Below are 21,147 nucleotides of genomic sequence, written 5' to 3'. Positions count from 1 at the left end.
TTGGGCGACAGGCACGCTGCTAGTGGGGTTAGGCCGTAGCCATTGCAGGGGTGCAGGGTGGGGGGTTAGGGGTGGGGTTTTTTATTTTGCCTTCTTTTGTTCTATGGCCCCTTTTGTCTTTTCTTTTTCCTTCTACGAGAGATGGGCTGTTTATTTTTCACGAATTCTTTATTGTCCGGGTGTCTTCGCTGGCTTAATTATCCTGTAACATTGTGGACGAGGTCACGCGGGTGGGATTGCTTTGATTGCTTAATAGATTGCTTATTTCCTATTTCTGTTATGTGTACCCGTGATGGGCCTTTTACTTCTTACAGTGATTATTGTTTGTATATTTCCCCCGCCTGGCCCTGTTCTGTATTTTACTGTGAAACACCTGATCTCTGTATTGCCTGCTCTTGTCTTACTGTTAAAATAAAAAAATATATTAAAAAATAAAAAAATCCTTCATCCAGACACTCATACATACACTCATTCTTGAATATATAAAATATATTTTTACTTTTCAGAAACACACATTCACTGGATGATGTCATCAGTTGTGTCATCAGTGATGTCATTTGAGATGTCATCAGTGATGTCATCAGTGATGTCATTTGAGATGTCATCAGTGATGTCAACAGTGATGTCACTGACCATGTCATGAATGATGTAATATGTGACATCATCAGCAGTGGATTGCGGGCGCCCGAGTTATAGTGAGTCCAACTAACTATAACGTGGGAATTTCAATGGTTTTGTATGAGTAAAATGTTCAGCTAACTATAACTGGTGTGAAATCTATGGTTTTTAAGTGAATTTAAAAGGTTTTTTAAATGCTAGTTCCTAACTATAATGAGTGTGAAACCTATGGTTTTTTCAGTGAATATATATATATATACATATATAAATATATATATATAGATATTTAAATTTAAAAAAAAACACAGTCACTGGATGATGTCATCAGTGATGTCATTTGAGATGCCATCAGTGATGTCATCAGTGATGTCACTGACCATGTCATGAATGATGTCATATGTGACATCATCAGCAGTGCATTGCGGGCACGCAAGTTATAGTTAGCACAATTAACTATAAAGGAGGAATTTTTATGGTTTTGTACGAGTGAAATGTCCAGCTAACTATAACACTCATGAAACCTATGTTTTTTCAGTGAATTTTAAAGGTTTTTTAATTGCTAATTCCTAACTATAAAGTCTCTGAAACTTATGTTTTGTTCAGTGTATATACATATATACACACACACACACACACACACACACACACACACATACAAAGAATTTGCTGGGTGAAAAGATTGCACATCTGTATACTGCATTGAGTCATGCCGTTCTTAAGCCGGCAACTTTCATGACCTTTCCTATTCAGGATACATGTGAGGCTGTCATCACTCAAACTTACCAGCCGTTCAGAAGTAATCATGGAACCCCAGATTCCAAAATGGCATAGTGCTTTGATCAGCCTATTATGCTGGGCAGAGTCAGCACAAGTCAGGTACAAATTAAATTTGCTTGACATATTTTAGCCTACTTTGGCCTACTGTGAAATGTAGCCTAGGGAGATAACTGCTGCTATAGAGATCTTTATTTTGTTTGCAGGAGCCAGATATTTTGTTAGGTTGATCTGCTTGCTACAGGGGGTTGCAAGTATCCCAACCAGCAGTACTGTGAATCTGAAAGGATTCAATATATCCTGCAATGTCACAGAAGGCTGCTCTAACAGAAAATTTATGTTTATCCACTTTAAATACCACCTAATTGATAGGAATCAGTTGGACTGTGGAAAGCTGACTGAACGTGCTTTAATATGTACCTTTAAAACATCCACATATTCTTTCACACAGAATCACATCGTGCGCACCGGAATATCAAAAACAGAATACTAAGGACAGAATATTGTATCCACAATATTGACAGGTAAATAAGTATAGATTTTCTATACCTTACTACACATATATGTACTTATATGATGTGTGTGTGTGTGTGTAAATATATATCTTCAAGGTATGTAGATGTGGAGTTAGGAATAGTAAATCTATACTTCCGATATATGCACTTACCTTTAAATATTCCTCCCTTGATATTCTTGTACCGTAAGATTGTGGGGGGTCTATATTTAGTAGGACAACCAGTATTTGGTAAATAATGCACCTAAAGAGCACAGCTTTAATGTATGATCATAGGTGAGGGCCATGCCCCCCATAAAATGTTTTTGGCTATGGGCCTGCTGCCACTGTGGCATCTCATTCCACCTGAAGGTCATGCCGCAGCCACTGAGGCATCCTATGGCAACTGAAGGTCACAAAATGCCCACAGCAGCATCTTCTGTCACCTTCAGATCATGCAGTAGCCATGGAGGCATCTTATGACACCTAAAGGTTATGCAGTAGCCACAGCAGCATGGCTTGCCACCCGAAACCAGGGGTCTGTAAATTGCTGCGGTATGAACATTTTTCTGTCTCATAAACATTCAACCTGGCAGAGACAAGGCCCTGAACATTAACATATCGGTCTTCCAGGAGAGGTTGCAGGCCTGGGGGCACACGTGCAAATCTACCACCTATCCCATCTTACACGGTCCCGTGCACTCACCTAACTCCCCTCCAAGCAATGAGAAGTCCTTGCCAAGGATGCTCCATTTCTTCACCCTCTGTGCTTTGGAAGTCGCCCGCCGGTTCACCCGATTGACCCCTTCCTGTATGGCAGTATAGATGGCAGGGTCCCTGGAGCTCACGACCTCTGACACCCGGGTAGCACTGCTTCCCAGCTGCTGGCAGAACATGACCGCCTCGGAGGTTAGCTCGTCCTTGGGCTCTCCTGTGTCAGCATCCACCTTACACTGACGGAGACAAACAGTATTTAGGACAGACAAGACGCCAGTCTGGTTTATTCTATACCGCAACAACAGACACTAAGGGCCTGAATTTGATCTTGATGGACAGGTTACTCCATCACAATGGTGACGGACATCCAGCTGTCCGAAATATAAATCCCATAGGATATAATGGGAATTATATTTTGGCGGACGGGATATACATCATCTTTGCGACAGATTAACCAGTCCGCCAAGATCTAAAGCAAGCCCTATATTACTCTAGTAATCACAGCCCAGTGTTTGCACAGAAAGACACGCAAACGTAGTGCTGTTCATGCGCTGCCTCTTAAAAGCACCTGCCTACTTGCCTGTGTATATCAAGATAGCTCATTAAGTTACCCGATAGCCACTCAAAAATACATCAATCTGAAATTCACCAATTTGTAAAAAAGCAAGGCAAATTCACGCTTTCATCTTTTCAAGGTCAGTGAATTAATTCGGTAATACCAACTTTCATTATTATTACAAGTGAGCCATGAAGCACAATGTAAACATATGACATTTATTCAATGTGAAGACACAGCAATCCCGTTACCCGCACAAACACTACAGTATGTTCAGTACCCCAAGGATTGCATTTCTAGAATGAGATCTCACATCTAGATTTATCTAGATTTTAGACGCAGCATATGTTCAATATTTACTACTATTTAAAAAAACAGTTCTTAATACTTCAAGAACAGGCCACAGAAAAGGCTAATACTTCAAACTGAAAAAGTTAGTGAAAAAAGTAATGGTATAATTGATTTTCAACCCACATCTACCCAAGAAGAACTATGGGCCAGATGTAGGTAGCCAAATACCGGTCGGTAACAACCGAAAATACAGAATTTTGGCTGATACCGACCGGTATTTGGATATTGAGATGTAGGGGCCCAAAAAATCTACTGAATCAGTAAATTTGACTTTTGAGATGTAGGTATCCTCTCAAATACCGAATTTGCATCAAATTCGGTATTTAAGAGTCTGTATTTACCATGGTGGTAACCAGGTGCAGGCTACAAAAAAGGGCCCAAAATGCAACAGTGTGACCAGAATGGCGGCATTCTACGTGATAGCGAGGCGGCTACGGCTACAGGCAGCAGGAGAGAGGGTCTGGAGGAGGGAGGAGCAAGTGTACAGGCAGAGGATCACGCTATTTCAACTAACTGAGGCAGAGATCCTGCAAAGGTACAGGCTACACCCCCACACCATCCTGGACTTGATCAGGGACCTCCACCCACTTTTGGAGCATCCAACCCCAAGGGAGCACGCCATCCCACCCCATGTGCAGGTGCTGTGTAGCCTACACCTGCTTGCCTCTGGGAGCTACCAGAGTGTGATTGCTGCGATAGGTGGGGTGTCCCAGAGCTGCCTGTCCCGTTTCTTCAGGAAGTTCCTAGAGGTCATGATGCAGAGAATGCATCATTACATCAGCTTCCCTGAAGCTCACGCAGAACTGCTTAAGACCAAGACTGACTTTTATCAAATTGCACATTTCCCACACGTCATCGGCTGTATTGATGGCACCCACATCCCACTATTCCCACCTGCTGCCACAGAATACATTTGCAGAAACAGGAAGTCAACCCACACAATCAATGTACAGGTAATCTGTGATGAAAACTACATTATCACGGACATAGTGGCCAAGTTCCCATGAAGTATCCATGACTCCTACATCTTTCAGAACAGTGAGATCTACATACGCCTGACAGCGGGGGAATTTGGCGAAGGATACCTGCTAGGTAAAACACTGTGTGACACTCCCTCGATAGATATTGCAGATGTATGTGTATGTGTGCATGTGAGTAATGTCTTTCTCATTTTCAAATAGGGGATAGTGCATATGCCGTCCGCTCTTTCATCCTGACACCCTACCTCAACCCTTCAACCCCCAGCCAGAGGTGATACTAGAAGGCACAAAAATCTACTAGGAACATTGTGAAGCGCACCTTTGGGCTGTTAAAAAGCAGGTTCCGCTGCCTACACAAAAGTGGAGGGGCACGCCAGTATACACCAATCACCTGCTGTAAGATGATTGCAACTTGTGCAATGTTGCAGAACCTTGCCACTAAGAAGGGCACTGAGGTGGAATTGAGCAACTATGAGGACCATGCACTGCCTGAACCCAACACAGCAGGAGTTGCGACACCAACAGATGGCAGACACAGACGGGCAGAGATCACACGTAACTACTTATAAGTAAGTAAAGAGACACAGACAGGTGGAGTATGCACCCAACGTAGTTTAATATTTGGCACTAAGCAGGTATTCAAAAGCACAAATGTGCAACACAAATGTCATCCATTTAATAATGGTAGTCCTGGGTCACTTCCCCATTTACTGAACAAGTCATTTCCGCCCACGCCTACCAGTGCCAGATGTAAGTGGCTGGCTCTCTTCACTGTGCGTTTAGGCTGTTGGCTCACCATGGCACCTGCTGCTGCTCCGTGTCTCAACAACAAGGGGGCTTGTCATGCTGCTCCTACTGGTGCTTTCCTCACTTTCTGGTACATCCAGAGCAGCAGTTTGTGCTGTTGGTGTATTTATCAGCACCTCTACAGCACTGGTCATCCTAGCAATGCCCCTAGACACCTCATTGCTGTTGTGTGTGAGTCCCTCTTGCATGTTAATGCATCGTCTGCATAGCAGGGAAGTGGCTGTGGCCAGGCGGTTTATTGCTTTACTTTGCTGCTGCCATACTGCCTCTCCTTGCGCCTTGCTAACATGTCCTGGTCCAGTTTACTGCACATAAGCTGCACTGATTGTGTCATGTCCCGCATCCCTGCTGCCATCTCCTTGTTCACATCAACCAGTTCTCCGATGCCCTTCCCTATGTCTTCCAAATTTGTGTTCAGGGTCCTCATCTGGCGGTGCACAGACAGGATGGCCTTCCCCTGCATCCTTTGGATTTTCACCATGCTACCCTCAAGCCCACGGAAGACACTGGGACCCTCCACATGTGCTGCTACAATGCTTTCTCTGTGCCTGCAGCGTCTGGTACCTGTACGGCCAACCTCTACACAGGACTGCTGTGTGGCAGGGCTACCTTCCCCAGCCAAGGTGTGTGTGTCATCCCCCTCCATGTCACCTTCTGATGACTTAATTTGTACTAGTGGGGCAACAACATGCTTCCTGCTCTTTTGTGATGCTGGTGTTGTTAGAGGCAGTGATGCAGGCAGTTCAGGTGAGGACAGTAGCAGAGGGGATGCTGAACGTTCTGGGGACGCTTGCAGATGTGGAGACATTTCTGGGTCTTGGGATGATGGCTGTGTAGTTGGTGCACCTGTGTCCCCTGTGACATTCTCTGCACTTGGGCCTGGCTCCTGGCTGTCATCCCTCTATGGTGCCGTGCCTTCCGTCTCCTTGGAACGCCTGTGAGATGTCTCGCCTGTGTACATATTAGCGTACATTAGCTCGGTGCTACTGCCTCACAGCCACTACAATTAAATAATTCACACTTAAACACTGTACATGTTGCCTGTGCTTGATTATGTCTGAAATGATTTTCCTAACTTGTTGCTTGCTGTGCTGTATGACATGGTATTTCATTTACTGACTACATGTCCCATAATGCATTGCTCCTGTATAGTGCTACCTCTACTGGCCTCTGGTTAAATTTGCCACATTGGGAAAAGGGAAGGCTGATGGGGTGGGGGTTATTGCTGTGCATGCGTCTTACCTTTTCTGGTGGCAGCTCTGGCTGAGCTGTCTGCATCTCCCAGTCCGCAGACGCTCTCTGGTTCAATGGTGGACCCCACCAGCTCCTCCAGGTCAGTCTGGGGGGGGTGCACGGTTCTTTCCTCCTCCAGTTTTTTTTGCCTGTTTGTGGAGCTCAGCAATTTTTTTCTTGGTCAGGCTCCTGAGGTCATACCACCTCTTTTCCAGGTCATCTATGTCCCTTGGAGTCACTCCTACAGCATTCACCTTTGCTTGAATGTACAGCCAAATCTTCCTTTTGGCAGATTCAGCCACAGTCAGGGACAGCTTGCAAAACAATTTCTGGTGTTCCTTCACCACCTCCTCCACAAGGACCTGCAGCTCCATGGTGCTAAATTTTATTTTCCTCTTCCTCTCTGGCTGTTCCTTTTCACTGCTGCTTGCCATTTTCACAGTTTAAAAGCGCAAAAAAATTTCTGTGGCTCAGGAACTCAGATCAGCTCCAACTGCCTCTCCAGAAGCTTCTAATTACTTGCAGCTGCCTGTGTAGCCACTTCCTGGTAGGGAGGGGGAGGGTGGTAGCACCTGATTGGTTGCCTGATTCAGTTTCACTTTTATTTGCTTTCCGATTCTGTATTTACTGAATCGGTATTTACCGATTCGGTATTTACCGAATCGGTATTTCCCATTCATTCCCATGGGCCAAAAGGCCCAAAGGAATGAATGAGAAATACCGATTTTGTAAATACCGATTCGGTAATTACCGATTCGGTAAATTCCGAATGGCAGATTCAGAATTTTACCGAATCGGTAAAAGATACCGAATTTTTACCTACATTGCATTTACCGATTCTAAAATACCGAATCGGTAAAATTCGGTATTTTAGAGTCGGTAAATTTCAATTACCTACATCTAGCCCTATGTCCTTGTAGAAAAGCACAAAGCTCTTTAGATGAAAGATTCAGTCTTTCAGGACAAAAAGTCTATGTGACTCAAAGCTACAGGCTTAATGGATGGAAAAGGAACATAAGTTAGAGTAGAGAAAGAGATCTCAAGTGGAGATTAGCATGGAAAGGAAGAGGAAGAAGGATAGGGAAGTGTTGAACTTGGCCCTTGTGGCATGTTTATTCCTAAACCTTTTGCCTTTTTCTCTGACATGATGTTGGTGGTTTTAGTCGTCTGGGCACTTTAGCACTGTGGTCCAGTGTAAAGTATGTGCGCTCTCTGTGCACATTTGGTACGGTTGCCTGCCCTCCCATAGGAATTTATTGGGGAATCCCTGATCAGTGGGTCAGTGGTAATTCCTGGCATGAGAGGAGGAGCGTGGTCGAGTTTAGTATGTAGGAAATTATAAGAATAAATGCTGCGCAATGGTGTGCACAGATTTATTATGATTATTTGGGAAATAGCACTTTTAGAAGTTGGCATTTCTGTGTGCTATGTGTTAGCCTGCCTGATGTGAATTGCATTTCTGGCTTGTGAGTGACAGGGGGTGGGAGGTGTGTGTGTGGCTCCAGGAGTGGCAGGGTGAGTCTACACAAGGCCGAATGGGACATCTGCATTCAGAGTAGTGGTAGGAGTAATCCCCTGACCCTGAATAGGACTGTGCCCAGCCTGTACAATGCTGTCTCCGCCCTCTGTAGTGTGTCTGATCACCTAGCCCCCAACTGACAAAGGGGAAGAGAAGCTTGGAAGACAAAGTGCTCCAAATTCCCCCTGAACCAGCAGCATCTGGTTCCCCCAAACTCTACATTGCAGACAAAGGAATGCCTCGTATAAGTATAGGGGCTGTGTCCCCATGAAGTCCTGTTCTATGCTGTCCTGTGCTTGTTCCTGAACCTGCTGGAGCGTGCTGCTGCTGGGGCCCAGAAGGAACTGCCATGAGGGATTGCCTCCCTGGGCCCAGCATGGCCCCCTTGATCCCTAAAGACCTTCGGGACTTTGGCTGCATCTGGCGCCCTGTAAGCGCTTTATTTTAATTTTCCCCAGGGAAGGGAAGAGCGTGTGCTTTTCAGTGCGATGCTTGTGCCCTGTAAGAGGGAATCCCCATCGTAGGGATTCCCCCATGATACAGCTATAATTGCGGGTGCCCACCCTGCATTTGGATTTGATGGCGGGTGCCCACCCCACTTATATGCTTGTTCTGGCAGGTGCTCACCCCGCCATTATCTTTAACTGAAGCAGGAGCCCACCCTGCGTTTCACCGCTGCAGCCCGAGCCGACAAAGAATTCTTCTCCGGGCCACCATCAGCGCAACCCAGAAGCCAGGCGACCTTACATGGTTGTGAGCGGGGCCTATGTATGTTCCAGAGATCTGTCCCGAGCCTCGCAGGCTCTCCGTTGAAGTCCCGGTTCCCAGGAAGAAGCCCGGGTGAAGTGAAGAAAAGCCCAGTGCCGTGGACGCCAGGAGAGCTGGCCCCGGATCATCAGCGGGGCTCTCATGCCTGGAGAGAGCCCCGCATGCCAAAGAGAGCAGATGAAGCCTCCCTAGCGAGGGAGAAGGACAGAGTGCCGATCCCGAGAGCAGGTGAGCAAAGGCTCTATGTTGTTGGTGCCTTTCGAGGCACAGTGTCGGTGCCCATTGCCTGAGCGGCCCCTCATGATAGAGGGCCGTCCCAATGATGCGGGAAATTCTTTCTTCGAGTCCCTGATGGGAGGGGTGCGTCGGGGCAAATTGTCAGTGCCAGCCCTCCAACTTGGCCACATTTGATTTTAGGGCCACCGTGGAGGTCCAGAGGGCCTTGTGGGACCTGTGCCTCTGTTAGTTATTTTCTCAGCTGCCCCATCTGACAGTGGGCAGCTGGAACGAGACGGGCAGTATGTGATTCAGAGAGCCCCAGTGGGGCCCAAGGGCACAGTTACTTTAAACCCAGCTGCGCTGCACCAGCGCAGGAAGCTGCAACTTTTTGCATATTTGGTTACAGAGTCTCAGTGAGGACCCACTCTCAGGGCACTGTGGTGCCAGGGCCTTTATGGGATTCACAGCTGCACTGCAATTAGCGTCAGCTGCAACGTTTAGGCCATTATTTCTCTGGGGGCATTTTTTGTGAAGTGAAGTGGCTGCCCCAGCACAATTGCGCACTTGTGAATTATGCTGCATTGGCAGCCGCCCTAACACTCTGAACATAGGGCATTTGAGCCCTCTGAGAAGGCCAGCTGGCCAGGGGGACTGTGAGGTTGATAGGCTGCCAGGTCCTAATGTGATGTGCGGGAAATGTGATTCATGCACTGTGATTGATTAACCCTGTTTTATGCCTCTAAATGTGGTTTATGTATGAGGTTATTTGCGTACTGTGGTTTATGCATGTGAGGTTATCCTTTACTGTGAGTTATGCCCCTAATGTGAGTTATGCTTAGGAGGTTATGGTCTAATATTTTAAGGCTTATGAGGTTGGCGCATTAGGTATCACGCCTGAGGTAATACTGTGCATAATATGGTTTGCCTTACAGGATGATGCTGAGTACATTGTTTGCCAGTAATTACTAGTTGTGCCCTACGCTTATTATATGTTCTACATATAATAAGAGTAATATATATGTTTTATGATAATACAAAGGCTATTTTGATATAACCTTGTGTGGAATTCCTTTTGTGGTGTGCCTAGTATGTTGTTGCTGTGTGTGTGTGTTGCGCTAACGGTTTACACATTGCCTCTGGAATAAGCTTGACTGCTCGTACCAAGCTACCAAGTGGGTGAGCAGGGGTTCTCTTTGCTTTGTAACTCCCTTGCCCTGACTAGAGTAGTGGTTTCTGCCTGGCTTCGGCACAAGGCCTAGTCAACCAGAAATCCCATTTCTAACAGGACCCATAGAGGGCAGGGTTGGAAGGGAAGGGTGTCTCTCTGGTCAAGTTGGGGAGCGGTCCCCCAAAGGCAACATGCACAACATTGTAGCCGCTCAGACCTCCACCGCTGGAACATGTGCGCGATCATCAGAGTGTGCTTGTAAAAAAACTCTGCAGTGGTTCCTATATGTTGTGAGGGTGAGCCTGTACCAGCATGAGTTCCCAAAACTCTGAAAATTGGTTAGGCAGAAAGCAGCATCCCTATGCCATTCATCCCTATGAGGTCTACGCTTACGGCCTCAGCAGATAGCCACACACTTCTTGGCTAATAACAGCAACATAGCAGCCAGTCTTCTTATGCCTGCTGGGAGGTTTTTGGCATACCCTAGCAAAGCAGTAAGCGGAGAGCGCTCCATCCTGCACTCAAATGTTTCAGCCAACACATCAAAGACGCAATTCCAATATTTCGCCACACCCTCGCATTCCCAAGCCAGGGGCATTAAGGAGGACTCACATCCCTGCTCAACCCTGTTTTGCACATCCATACAGGGGTCCTATAGAGCCTATGGAGGAATTTGAAATGGATAAGCCTCAATCTATGTTATGTTATGTTACGAGTGGTTTTATAAAGCGCTCAGCTACTCGGGCAGAGTGTCCCGGCGCTATCAGACCTAGCTGACAAAAGAACAGAAGAACCAGATGAAATTATTGACCAAACAGCCACGTTTTAAGTTCCTTCCTAAAGGCAAGGAGGCTGTCAATCTTCCGAAAAAACAAAGGCAGTTCGTCCAGAGTTGGGGTGCCAACGTTTGAAAGAGCGACACCCGATACGGGCTCGCCTAATTGCAGGAACCGAGGCCAAAGCTTACGATGCAGAACGTAGCGATCTAGAGGGGAGGTAAAAGCCTATTCTTTTCCTAAGATAGCGTGCGCCATGGTTAGAGCCTTAAAGGAAATACGTTTGCATACAAGCAGCCAATGAAGAGATTTAAGAAAAACTGCAGGGTTAGACCTCCGGTGGCGGAATTTTTAACCGTTTAAAGGCGACAAAGAAGATATTCTGGAAGGCCCAAATATAGCACATTGGCATAGTCCAACCGTGAACCTATCAGTGCCTGGACCGTGGTCCTCCTGTGGGCAAGGGACAGAAGTGGGAGAAATTTCCTCAGCATTTTTAGAAGACCAAAACACTGCCCAACTAAACCCAGAATCTGGGATTTAAAAGTAAGTCTGTTGTCCACTTTTATTCCTAGATTCTTAGCCACAGAGGTGGCGGCGGAGGTAGGAAACATAGCCACAGGCCACCAGGACTTCCAACAAAGGTCCGGGGGGCATCCAAAAAAAAAGAACCTCAGATTTATCCGAGTTACATTCAAGATGATTTTGTTGGAACCAAGAGCAGATGGCCCCTAAACAGCTCTTAATACTCTCTCCATTAAAATCAGCCTTCTCTTCACATGTGAAAAGAAGCTGTGTGTCGTCGGTGTATGATACAATCTGGGCACCATAGGATTCCGTCAGTGCCGCCAGAAGGGACATATAGATATTAAAAAGAGTAGGGCTCAGGACCGAACCCCTTGGAACTCCCACCTCCAGTGGCAGCACTGAAGCTGAAAATGGAGGGGCCCAGATTGTTTGTTGGCGGTCAGATAGAAAAGACTCGAACCAACTAAAAGCCGTCCCCCTCAAACCAATCTCAGAGTCTTGAAAGGAGACGGTTGTGGGGGACGGTATCAAAAGCCGCCGAAAGATCCAGCATCACCAGCATCGCCTTTCCTTCCGCATCCAAGACCTCCTTAATAGATTCCGAGACCTCCAGCAGCGCTGTTTCCGTGCTCATATTTGCACGGAACCCAGACTGGGTAGGATGGAGGACAACATGTGTCTCTAAAAAATTCGAGAGGGAGGAGTGGACATGTTTTTCCACAACCTTAGCAAATGCCGGGAGAAGAGAAATAGGTCTATAATTAGCATGAATGCTGGGGTCAATGTTAGATTTTTTCAGGAGAGGAAGAATAAGAGCCTGCTTCCAGGCACGAGGGACAACTCCAGTACTAAGGGATTGATTTAGAACCGGGCTAATATGGGATTAATAACATGTGCTATTTTGGCAAGAAATTTGGCAGGACAGGGATCCATCGGTGACCCTGATTTTAATTTGAATAGAAGATCCAACGAGGCCAGTGGGGTAAGAGGCGGAAAATTCGAGAGCAAGGGCCGCTCAGGGACGGAGGAAGGTAAAAGAACAATGGAATTAGGAACGACAACCGAATCTGACGGCAGGAAGGACGCCTGAATGTTTTTGATTTTACTGGCAAAAAAATCTGCCAGTTGAATAACCAAGGATCAGAATGAGAACACTTGGATGTTATGGATGAGGGCGATGTAAATTCCTTCACTATGGCAAAGATTTCCTTGCTAGTATTGGCAGCAGCTTCGATTCTCCTGGCAAAGTAAGATTTTTTTCTCCAAAATGATATCTTTGTGATATAACTTAGAACACTCCCTATAAGTTTCCTTTAATAAACCATTGTAGTTTCGGCGCCATGCCCTCTCGGCCTTCTTACAGAGCCTTCGACTTTCATTGAGTGCAGGCGTAAACCAAGGTGCCGATGCACGTGCAGTGTTTTTACGGGCAGACAAGAAAGGTGCCAGCTGGTCAAGAAAGTCTGGAAAAGAACTAAATCGGCTTCTAAATTGCCTGTGGGCAGGCAAGGATGTGACGTCAAAGACTGTGCTAGCATGTCGGATGATACGTGATGAAAAGCGCGCGAGGCCTGGGACAGATGACTGGAGCCACTATTTATCAATCTGGGTACACATAAAATATCAAAATTCACCAAATAGTGATCAGACCACAGCACAGGTACAGGTGTGGCATCAGCAATGGGAGTAGTGGAGAAAATGTGGTCCAAGGTGTGGCCCTTGTTATGGGTGGGGGTAGCGAGATAGGGAATCAATCACAATGGATTAGTGGTATCCAGGAGCTTAGTAGTATCCTCAGCTTCTGCCACATCGATGTGGATGTTAAAATCACCCAACAGCAAGCAATGCTTAAACTTCATGTTTAGAGAAGAAATAACCGTGTGTAGCTCCTCATGGAAAGAACCAGTCGGACCGGGGGGCCTATAAACCAGCAGCCCGGTGCAAGATTGATGAAGCAAGAATGACAAACAGAAGCCCAAAGACTCCACCCCATGGATATCTTCCGTAGGGACAATAGAACAAGAAAAAGGTTTGTCAACCACCAGTCCAACACCGCCACCCTTGCCCATTTCCCGATCCTTCCTTAACATGAAATAGTTCTGAGGGAGGGCATTAGCTACATCTGGACCCGAAAACTCACCGAGCCAGGTCTCGGTCAAAAAAAGACATGCAGGCTTGGACTCGGAAAATAAATTAAAAAGATCAATATCATGTTTGCTTAATGACCGTGTATTAAGAAGTAAACAGTTAACATTGGAGTGAAGATTCCCTACGACCGTATCCTGATTGAGATGGTTCTTCTACCCAGGCAAGGCCTCCCTAATAGAACCACTAGTCAATGTCCAGCCGCAAATGGGGCAGCAATTTTTGCCCTTAGGGCTCTTGGGAAAGATTGAATGGCAGCCTCTAATATTGCCCCTTAGTGCAGTAAGCTGTGCTGATGCATATTTTAGCACCTTACCCAAGGAATGAATGGGCAAATCTCCCGCCCGACCGCCCCCGGCCACCTCCGGGATGCTGACGGGCACAGACGGGCTTTCCTTAAGCGCTCCTTCGGCACTTAGGAGGCGCGTCCGATGCGCGGAGCCATGACCGTCTAGATTTGTAGCGTCACAACGCACGCCAGCAGGCCTAGTCCGCCAACCAGCGAGCCTGCCTCCCCCAAGATGGCCGCTGAACTTACAGGCAGCCTCCTTGTCCCAAAAATGCAACTCAGCTCCTAATCAGCTGAAAGGGGACAGAGGCGGCTGAATTTGGCGCAAGTTTAAGAGGTAACAAAGTGGGTGTAAGAATTACAGTCTTTTAAAATCTGAGCAAGAGCAGACTAGCAACTCCCGGCTTCTGCCTCAGGAGTATTGCAGAAAGTGCAAGTAAAAGCGGCGCAAATTAGAAAAGTAACAGCGTGGATAGAAAAGTTAAAAATTTTAAAATCACAATAAGTGCCAAATAGCAACTCCCGGCTTCTGCCTCAGGAGTAGTTCAGAAGGTCTAATGTGAGCCGATACAGGACGCTTGATTTATAGCGTCACAGTGCGCGCCAGCAGGCCTAGTCCACCAACCAGCGAGCCTGCCTTCCCCAAGAAGGCCGCTGAATTTACAGGCAGCCTCCTTGTCCCAAAAACGCAACTCAGCTCCTAATCGGCTAAAAGGGGACAGAGGCGGCGAAATGCGGATCAAGTTTAAGAGTTAACAAAGTGGGTGTAAGAATTACAGTCTTTTAAAATCTGAGCAAGAGCAGACTAGCAACTCCCGGCTTCCGCCTCAGGAGTATTGCAGAAAGTGCAGAAAGTGCAAGGAAAAGCAGAGCAAATTAGAAAAGTAACAGCGTGGATATAAAAGTTACAGTTTTTAAAATCACAATAAGTGCCAAATAGCAACTCCCGGCTTCCGCCTCAGGAGTAGTTCAGAAGGTCTAATGTGAGCCGATACAGGTTGCTTGATTTATAGCGTCACAGCGCGCGCCAGCAGGCCTAGTCCGCCAACCAGCGAGCCTGCCTACCCCAAGATGGCCGCTGAACTTACAGACAGCCTGCTTGTCCCAAAAATGCAACTCAGCTCCTAATCGGCTGAAAGGGGACAGAGGCGCCGAAATGCGGTGCAAGTTTAAGAGGTAAGAAAATGGGTGTAAGAATTACAGTCTTTTAAAATCTGAGCAAGAGCAGACTAGCAACTCCCGGCTTCCGCCTCAGGAGTATTGCAGAAAGTGCAGAAAGTGCAAGGAAAAGTGGTGCATATTAGAAAAGTAACCGTGTGGATATAAAAGTTACAGTTTTTTAAATCACAATAAGTGCCAAATAGCAACTCCCGGCTTCCGCCTCAGGAGTAGTTCAGAGGGTCTAATGTGAGCCGATACAGTACGCTTGATTCATAGCATCACAGCGCGCGCCAGCAGGCCTAGTCCGCCAACCAGCGAGCCTGCCTCCCCCAAGATGGCTGCTGAACTTACAGGCAGCCTCCTTGTCCCAAAAATTCAACTCAGCTCCTAATCGGCTGAAAGGGGACAGAGGCGGCGAAATGCGGCGCAAGTTTAAGAGGTAACAAAGTGGGTGTAAGAATTACAGTCTTTTAAAATCTGAGCAAGAGCAGACTAGCAACTCCCGGCTTCCGCCTCAGGAGTATTGCAGAAAATGCAGAAAGTGCAAGGAAAAGCGGCGCAAATTAGAAAAGTAACAGCGTGGATATAAAAGTTACAGTTTTTAAAATAACAATAAGTGCCAAATAGCAACTCCCGGCTTCCACCTCAGGAGTAGTTCAGAAGGTCTAGTGTGAGCCGATACAGGATGCTTGATTTATAGCGTCACAGCGCGCGCCAGCAGGATTAGTCCGCCAACCAGCGAGCCTGCCTCCCCCAAGATGGCAGCTGAACTTACAGGCAGCCTCCTTGTCCCAAAAATGCAACTCAGCTCCTAATCGGCTGAAAGGGGATAGAGGCAGTGAAATGCGGTGCAAGTTTAAGAGGTAACAAAGTGGGTGTAAGAATTACAGTCTTTTAAAATCTGAGCAAGAGCAGACTAGCAACTCCCGGCTTCTGCCTCAGGAGTAGTTCAGAATGTATAATTGGGTGACATCTCTTGACTGTGTACAACAAAACGTAGGGTTCCCAGGCTTTCCTCCCATTCGCATTGAGCGGGGGGAAAGCTGATTGGAGATTCGCGCTGCATGCCGGAATAGATGCATGATATAAGGTTGCAGGGCGAGGGGTTAGCTAAAAAAGCTTCCAAACATGGAAAGGTAGAGGCGCAACTGGGGATGAGGTATATGGCGCTCGAATCACTGCCCACATTGGAAGTAAGTCAGTCCATCAAGTAGACCAGTATGTTCATCCCCCAGTGCAGTGTCCAAATCAATAAAGATACCATCCAGGATGGCATGTCCCAACGTTTGCAACTGAAGATTGCGCAGCCTCTGACAGACCCCTGCATCATTCGTGAAAGGCAATACTGGGTGTCTAGGGAGCGGCATCGATGGTGCAAATAAGGTGTTTAGGTGTGCCCTGTGGTGTAGTTGCTGCAAGGCCCAGAATGTGCAGCCAACCGTGTCAATCCCAGGCCTCTGACGATTTTGCAGGCAAAACAGCAACATGTGCAGCGGAACTGGGTCTGCTTGGTCATTTTTGGGGTGGTGTGCGCCATAAAAAGGGTCGGGTATACCCAATGGCACCCAAATTGGGCCTGCACGCAGCTGTGGTACTGTTACATATCAGGCGTTCCCAGACCGCCCTGCTCAAACAGGAGCATAAGAGTCTCCCACATCCCCCGAGGTTGCCCTCTTGCTCATTCAAGAGATATTATATTTGAGCAGGGTAAGCGGTTCTCTAGCCACGCTATGAGCCTGCAGTAGTTATACCTCCACAGCTCCTTGTAATCCCTACTAATCCAAATACCAAGGTACTTCACAGGGGAGTCTGCCCATTTAAGTGAGAATTCTGACTAAAACGTGACCGTAGCGGCAGTGAGAGAAAAATCATAGATTTCCCCCAGTGAGCCCCTTCCGTGCTCCCATCGGCCAACGGCCGTTGTGAGCACTAACTCGCTAGTGCTGTGCACGTCCCTTGGCTGATGGGGCCCCGCCCCTCTCATTCAAACTCCCGCACCGCAACAGAATTCACGCCACGGTTAAGCGGTTAACATTAACACCTGAAAGGCCACCGATATAAGGAGATCAAGATTGGTTGCCGGATTGTTGACGTACAGAGTCACATCATACGCATACATAGACTCAAGGATTATCCTGGGCGTGAAATTGAGCCCCCTTCGAGCATGATGCAGCCGCAATCTTGCCACCAGCGGCTCCATGGCTATGTCAAAGAGGAGGGGCGAAAGCGGATAACTCTGCCTCGAGCAACGGCAACTCAAGGGGAGATGACCCCGTTGATCTGCAGCCTGGCTGTCGGGGAGATATAGAATAATGCAATATTTTTAATGAAGGCAGGACTCGTACCAATGCGGGCAAGGAGTGAGAACACATATGGCCTCTCCAGCGTATCAAACGATTTGGTTGCATCCAGAAAAACAGCTGCAGAGGGGAGGGAGGGACCTACCTACTGCTTCACTGCAAAGATGTCACACGACTACAGTGTGCAGGCACCCTTTCCTGCTGAAAAATGAGCGCTGGTAAGGGCGAAATTGCCGTTTTCCCGCCAACTCCATTCCCCTCGCCCTGACTGGGACACGCCCACTTCGAGGCCACGCCCCCCTCTTCAAAGTTATAAAAGACGCGCTGCGTTACTAGTGCTTAGATAACTTTAAACACTCCTGAGGCACAGCCGGGAGTAGCAAGAAAGACTGAGCATTTGTTTTTGTTTTAAAATTGTAAAATTTCACTTTGCTTTTAAAATCACTCACCTTCCCTGTCACACAACTACAGTGTGCAGGCACCCTTTCCTGCTGAAAAACGAGCGCTGGTAAGGGCGAAATCCCCGTTTTCCTGCCAACTCCATTCCCCTCGCCCTGACTGGGACACGCCCACTTCGAGGCCACGCCCCTTGCACTCTCCCCTCCCTACAAAAATGTGCATGTTCCGGAGGCGCAGCGGACGAGCGCAGCGGGCGCGACGATTGCGCGCCGAAGGCGCGCATAAGGCAAGCTCGTCTGCGCTCGTCCGCACCGAGTCCGGGCCCTGGGCCACCTCCCCTGCATCTCAGCCATTAGAGCACAGATGCTACAACATGGAAACCCTCTATGGCCTTAGGCCTTCTGCCAGCTTTTGCACTCAGCATATTTTTCAAGCCGATGCTTTGCCACAAATCTGCCCCAACTGCCTTCTCCCCCTTAAGCCCAAACCTAACTCTGAACCCACACACGACTTTCGCATGTTCCTACTGAACTGTCGCTCCCTGCCAAAGCACAGCGCTGAAATTGCACTTTTATTAGAGGAACACACTCCTGACATATTGTTCCTGACAGAAACCTGGCTTACCTCTGAGTCCGATCCCGCTGTAGTAGATGCTCTCCCGTCAGGTTTCCAAATCACAAGGCAAGACCGACCTAAAGGGAGAGGAGGAGGCCTGGCCATCATTTATAAGGAACAATATCACTGCCGAGTCGCCTCTGAAACCATCCCGGACTGTGAGAGTCTTGGCTTTAACATCGAACTCTCGCCCAACAGTTGCTTCTCAGGTACTCTTATTTACCGCCCTCCCGGCCCCTCGAAGCAGTTCCATGAAAAGCTACCCTCAAGTGTGGCCGATAGAGTCAGCACCACCTCTAATTTTACTCTGCTAGGTGACTTTAATCTTCATTTTGACTCCCCTTTTGACCACACAGCCGCCACCTTGTCAGACGATCTAGCAGCCCTGCAACTCACCCAACGTGTCACTACTCCTACTCACGTTAAAGGCCACCTGCTGGACCCTGTTTTCAGCAACTGTCCCGATCTCCTAGCCGGCCCATTAATCCCTCTGCCTTGGACAGACCACTTCCTGGTCCCTATCAGCTGGACATCGCTCAAACCAGTGTCATCCGCCCCTACTTCTAGGCTCAGGCGAGCCTGGTCCCGTCTCGAGGTTGATAACTGGTCTATCAAACTGGCCAGCTCTCAACCCCGTGATCAGGAGGATCCTGTCCTTGCAAATCAGGCCTATGTCAACTGGGTCACTCAAACCCTTGACGCAACTCTCCCAATGAGCAAGACTACGCTGAAGCGCTCCCACAAAACTGCCCCTTGGTACACGCAGGCTCTCAGGGACAAGAAACGTCTATGTAGAAGGTCGGAAAGACGCTGGCGTTTAGATGACTCGGCAGACAATAAAACCCGCTACCGAGAATCTATCGGCGAGTATAAAGCTCAAATAAAAGCAGCCCAGGCCACCTATGTACTGCTGTTGCTTTTATGATTCTTATACAGAAATCGAATAAAGCTAAGATTGATTGATTGATTGATTGACCTATTTCTCCGATAGAATATTGTGGGCCAAGTCTAAACCTAAGGAGATTTTCCAGATTGTCAAAAAGCTAACGAAGCCCCTCCCTGCGCTGCATGCCGAAAAATCTGTCACTCATTGCAATAACGTTGCTGAGTTCTTCTATCAGAAAGTAAACACTATTTACTTGGCCTTCCCTCCTAAAAAAAAAAATCAACTCCTCAATCCAACTGATCAACCCCCCGGCTCCCCCCACTATCTACCTCAACCCACCCTGACCCATTTTCCCCTACTAGACCCCACTACCCTTGAATCACTAGCGCACAGTGTCAAATCCGGCTCACCGGACGATCCTGCTCCACCTGACGTAATAATGGCTGCCTCCAAGATCACCTTGCCTATTATAAGAAAGGAGGTACTAAATGCATCCATTACATCCAGCACTGTTCCGGCCGTCTGGAAACAGGCTATGGTCAGATCGTTACTCAAGAAACCCAATTTAGACCCGTCTGACTTGGGTAACTACCGTCCCATCTCCCTACTCCCATGGGTGAGCAATCAACAGCTAGTGAACTTCCTGGAAAATCATCACTTACTAGACCCCACCCAGACGGGCTTCAGACCGAAACACGGGACTGGGACCGCTCTCCTCATGGTCACCGAGGAAGCTAGAAAAATCCTGGATTAAGGAGGATCAGTGGGAGTGATCCTCCTTGATCTAAGCGCGGCGTCTGTCCTGCGCCGGGATTGAGGACAAAGCCTGGTTATGGTTTAAGTCCTTTCTGGAGGACAGATCCTTTAGAGTCTTTGAGGGTGAGTCCGTGTCCTCTAGCAGACCTCTAAAGTGCGGAGTTCCGCAGGGCTTCTCTCTGAGCCCCGCACTCTTCAACCTGTATATGAGGCCACTGGCTGAGGTCGTCCACCCATTCGGGGTTAAGATCATCTCTTATGGGGACGACACGCAGCTGGTGGTCTCACTGGCGCAGTAGGCAAGCCGGCCTGCGCCAGGTGGGCTTAGAGAATGCCTAGAGGAGGTGAACACTTGGATGTCCTCATCATCCCTCAAGTTGAATGGGGACAAAACGGAGCTGATGCTCCTACCCGCAGATCTTGGCCTCCACCCTTCCTTGTGGCCTCCGTGTCTGGGTCCCCCTCCAGCCCCCAAAAACAACATCAAGAGCCTTGGAGTGTGGCTGGACATATCTCTGTCCTTCAACGTTCAGGCCACAAAACTATCTGCCACCTGTTTTGGCATCATGAGGATGTTAAATAAAATCTTTCCCTTCCTTCCCATGGAAGCCAAACAGGTAGCTATACAAGGTCTTATACACTCACGCCTTGATTTTAACAATGTGCTCTATCTCGGTGCCCCAGAGTACACCCTGCGCAGACTGCAGATAGTGCAGAACTGCGCAGCGCGTTTACTGCTCAAGATCCCTCGTAGACAATCAGTGAGGGCCGGACTGGTTAGCCTTCACTGGCTACCGGTTCGGCAGAGAGTTCTTTTTAAGGCAATGTGCATAGCCCACCAAGCTTTCTGGGACACAGGCCCCAGCATTACCCGCGACCTAGTTACTCACTACATTCCCAACAGAAGCCTCCGCTCCAGCCAGACCTTTCTAGCAGTGGCTCCGAGAATAAAAAGATCCAGATCAGGCGGCAAGACGTTCGCCCACAATGCGTCCAGAACTTGGAACATCCTGCCACTACATCTCAGAGCCAATCCCAACCTTTCTGTGTTTCGTAAACAATTAAAGACCTTCCTTTTTAATTCCCCCC

At 47.8% G+C, this 21,147-nt stretch overlaps 1 protein-coding gene across 1 annotated transcript in view; it reads right to left on the bottom strand.

The window, feature by feature from the left end:
- LOC144820053 (long-chain-fatty-acid--CoA ligase ACSBG2-like) overlaps nucleotides 1-21,147 on the bottom strand; it is an 860,084-nt gene that overhangs the window by 196,268 nt on the left and 642,669 nt on the right. Inside the window, exon 12 of the mRNA XM_078677707.1 lies at nucleotides 2,592-2,838. Within this exon, the coding sequence (XP_078533833.1) occupies nucleotides 2,592-2,838 (247 nt within the window). The remainder of the gene's footprint in view (nucleotides 1-2,591; nucleotides 2,839-21,147) is intronic.

Source organism: Lissotriton helveticus, chromosome 2_1 (genome assembly GCF_964261635.1).
Source record: "Lissotriton helveticus chromosome 2_1, aLisHel1.1, whole genome shotgun sequence".
NCBI lineage: Eukaryota > Metazoa > Chordata > Amphibia > Caudata > Salamandridae > Lissotriton > Lissotriton helveticus.
This window is presented reverse-complemented; position numbering and strand designations above follow the sequence as displayed.